Source organism: Lolium perenne, chromosome 5, assembly GCF_019359855.2.
Source record: "Lolium perenne isolate Kyuss_39 chromosome 5, Kyuss_2.0, whole genome shotgun sequence".
Lineage (NCBI taxonomy): Eukaryota > Viridiplantae > Streptophyta > Magnoliopsida > Poales > Poaceae > Lolium > Lolium perenne.
In genome coordinates, this window is record NC_067248.2 from 233521108 (window position 1) to 233523747 (window position 2640).

The 2640-nt window shown below is 60.4% G+C and overlaps 1 protein-coding gene across 1 annotated transcript; it reads right to left on the minus strand.

The window, feature by feature from the left end:
- Positions 1 to 297: 297 nt before the first annotated feature.
- On the minus strand, positions 298 to 2291 carry LOC127302272 (UDP-glucuronate 4-epimerase 6). Its single transcript, XM_051332677.2, has one exon. The coding sequence runs from the start codon at positions 2160 to 2162 to the stop codon at positions 717 to 719; it is 1446 nt and encodes a 481-aa protein (XP_051188637.1). The 5' UTR covers positions 2163 to 2291; the 3' UTR covers positions 298 to 716.
- Between the last annotated feature and the right edge of the window lie 349 nt (positions 2292 to 2640).

The following is a 2640-nucleotide window of genomic DNA, read 5'->3' on the forward strand; positions in this document are numbered from 1 at the left end:
CTGGCAGGAGCAGCAGCTGATTGTACCAATGGGCTCATGCTATGATCCCCATTTAAACGATGCTAACAGGGAGCAGCACGCTGGCTGTGTCTGGACCATGCTACTGACGACCGACAACCATCGCCATTAATTCCTTGGCCAACCGCAACGTGGTGGAGCATTCAGAAGCTCACTCACAACCAGACGATGAACCAACTAGGTACACAAGTAGTAAAGGTCCATGGATCAAGACCTATACCCAAAATGTAGCAGTAAAATGGAAAGCTTGGATTTGGATTTCTATGGAAGAAAACAGTGTGCAAGTGGAACTGTGGTTCTTCGACGCAAGCTGTGTTTCTCTGGATTTTTGGATTCATCGATCCAGCGTACATACATCTTGATATGGTTCACATGAGCAAGAAGATGAGAAGAAGAAGTGGCATTATGCCAAAAAGGAAAAAAGAAGGTGGAAAGAAACAATTTTGATTGAGAAGAGGCCAGTGACTTCATCTTTCTTCAGTCCTCCTGCCTCTCCTCTGTTTGATCTTATCTGATCTGACTATACCCCCCGTATTATCTACCCTTGCTGGTTCGGTTCCCAACATTATTTGCTAACTAAACACATTCGGATCAACACTTACAAGGTTACAGACATGGCAGAGATTGATGCCTCCAAGAATTTGCTAGGGAAGGAATGAACACTTGGTGGTGTCGGTGGTGACCGTGCTCTGGCATGCTCACGACGACGCCGACATGGCCGGTGCCTTCTTCTTGGTTGCCGGCTTCTTGTCAGTGGCACGGGTTGCTACTTTGGCGATCTTGGTGTCGAGCTTGTAGTAATCCACGAACCAGTCGACGAAGTGGCGGAGGCCGGCGTCGAGGGAGGTGGTGGGGCGGTACCCGAAGTCGTGCGCCGCGTGGCTGACGTTGGCGTGCGTGAAGGGCACGTCCCCGTTGCTGGGCATGGTGACGACACGCTTGTTGGCCTTCTTGCCGAGCAGCTTCTCGAGGATTGCCACCATCCGGGTGACCGGCACGGGGGAGGTGTTACCGAGGTTGTACACGCGCAGCGGCGCGGGACCGCTCTTCTTCCCGGTCCTGGCGGACCCCGTGCTTCTGCCGGCGGTGTCGAGCGCGCCGACGCAGCCCTTGACGACGTCGTCGATGTAGGTGAAGTCGCGGCGCGCTTCGGCGTAGAGCGTGATGGGGTCGCCGGCGACGATGCTGCGCGCGAAGGAGAAGTAGGCCATGTCGGGGCGGCCCCAGGGCCCGTACACGGTGAAGAAGCGGAGCCCCGTGATGGAGAGGCCGTAGATGTGGTTGTAGGAGTGCGCGATAGCCTCGCCGGCCTTCTTGGTGGCGGCGTAGAGGGAGGCCGGGCGGTCGGTGCGGTGTTCCTCGGAGAAGGGCGCCTGGGTGTTGAGGCCGTAGACGGAGGAGGAGGAGGCCCAGACGATGGCCGGCTGCGGGTCGGCGTGCTTGGCGGCGGTCTCGAAGACGGTGACGAGGCCGGCCACGTTGGAGGCCACGTACGTCAGCGGCGCCTCCATGGCGTAGCGCACCCCGGCCTGCGCCGCCAGGTGCAGCACGTGCGTGAAGGGCACCGCCTCGAACAGCTTCTCCAGCAGCAGCGCGTCGTTGATGTCGGCGTCGAGGACGACCACGCCGCGGTCGGAGAGGAGCCGCTGCCGCCCGCGCTTGAGCGCCGGGTCGTAGTAGGCGTTGAAGTTGTCGAGGCCCAGCACGCCGTCGCCGCGCGCACGGAGGGCCAGCGAGCAGTGGGAGCCGACGAACCCGGCCGCGCCCGTGACCAGCACGGAGATGCCCCCGTCCCGGCGCGGCTTGGCGCTCCGCCGGATCTCCTTCTCCCACTTCTCGCCGCCGTACACCGATGCCGCGGACGCGGACGACATGAGCAGGCTCCGGTGCGACGTGTGCCTGGACGCGCCGGTGGAGGAGGAGGAGGCGTCGGCGGAGACGAGGCTGAAGGAGCGGGAGAGGAGGGACGGGTAGTGGAAGGCGAAGAGGAAGACGAGGGCGAGCGTGGCGAGCACGGTGGCGCGGAAGAGCAGGTGCGACGACGCCGCCACGAACTTGCCGCTGGCCACTCGGCGCAGCAGCAGCGCGCTCCCGCTGGCGTACCGCTCCAGCTTCACCCCCTTCGCCGCCGGGTCCGTCGGCATTGTCGTCACCGTGCGCGCTCGCTCGCCTGCGGTTGAGTTAAAGCTTTGGCGGGTGGCGTCGTCTGCGAATGGGAGTGTGGTCGGTAGCTAGAGGCGGGCGGGCTAGCTGAGGAGGGAGCAGGGGGAAAGGAGGTGGATTTAAAGAGAGAGGGGATACGTACGTGAGGTGGGCTCACGAGGCGGTGGTTTTTGGTTTCGGCTGGACGCCACTCGACCTCGATTTTGAGTTGAGTTGCGCCTCACTCGCTGGGTCTCCGATTGGGTAAACAAACAACACGACTTGGGAAAATTCTGGTACAATCGCAGCAAAGTCAGGAATGCTTCTTTTGCTTGCATGTGGCCCATCCATGTCAGGCGAGCGTGTGTGTGCCTGCTTGCGGTCAGTATGTCATGAGATGGACCAGTCAATGGGCAATGGCTGCTCATTCCAACTCGATATTTGTTAGGGCATTTAGGTCACGGTTCCTAAGAACTGCAC

What these genes read in the sequence shown, in the direction of transcription:
- LOC127302272 (XM_051332677.2), bottom strand. Translation starts at nt 2,162, where the DNA reads ATGCCGACGGACCCGGCGGCGAAGGGGGTGAAGCTGGAGCGGTACGCC.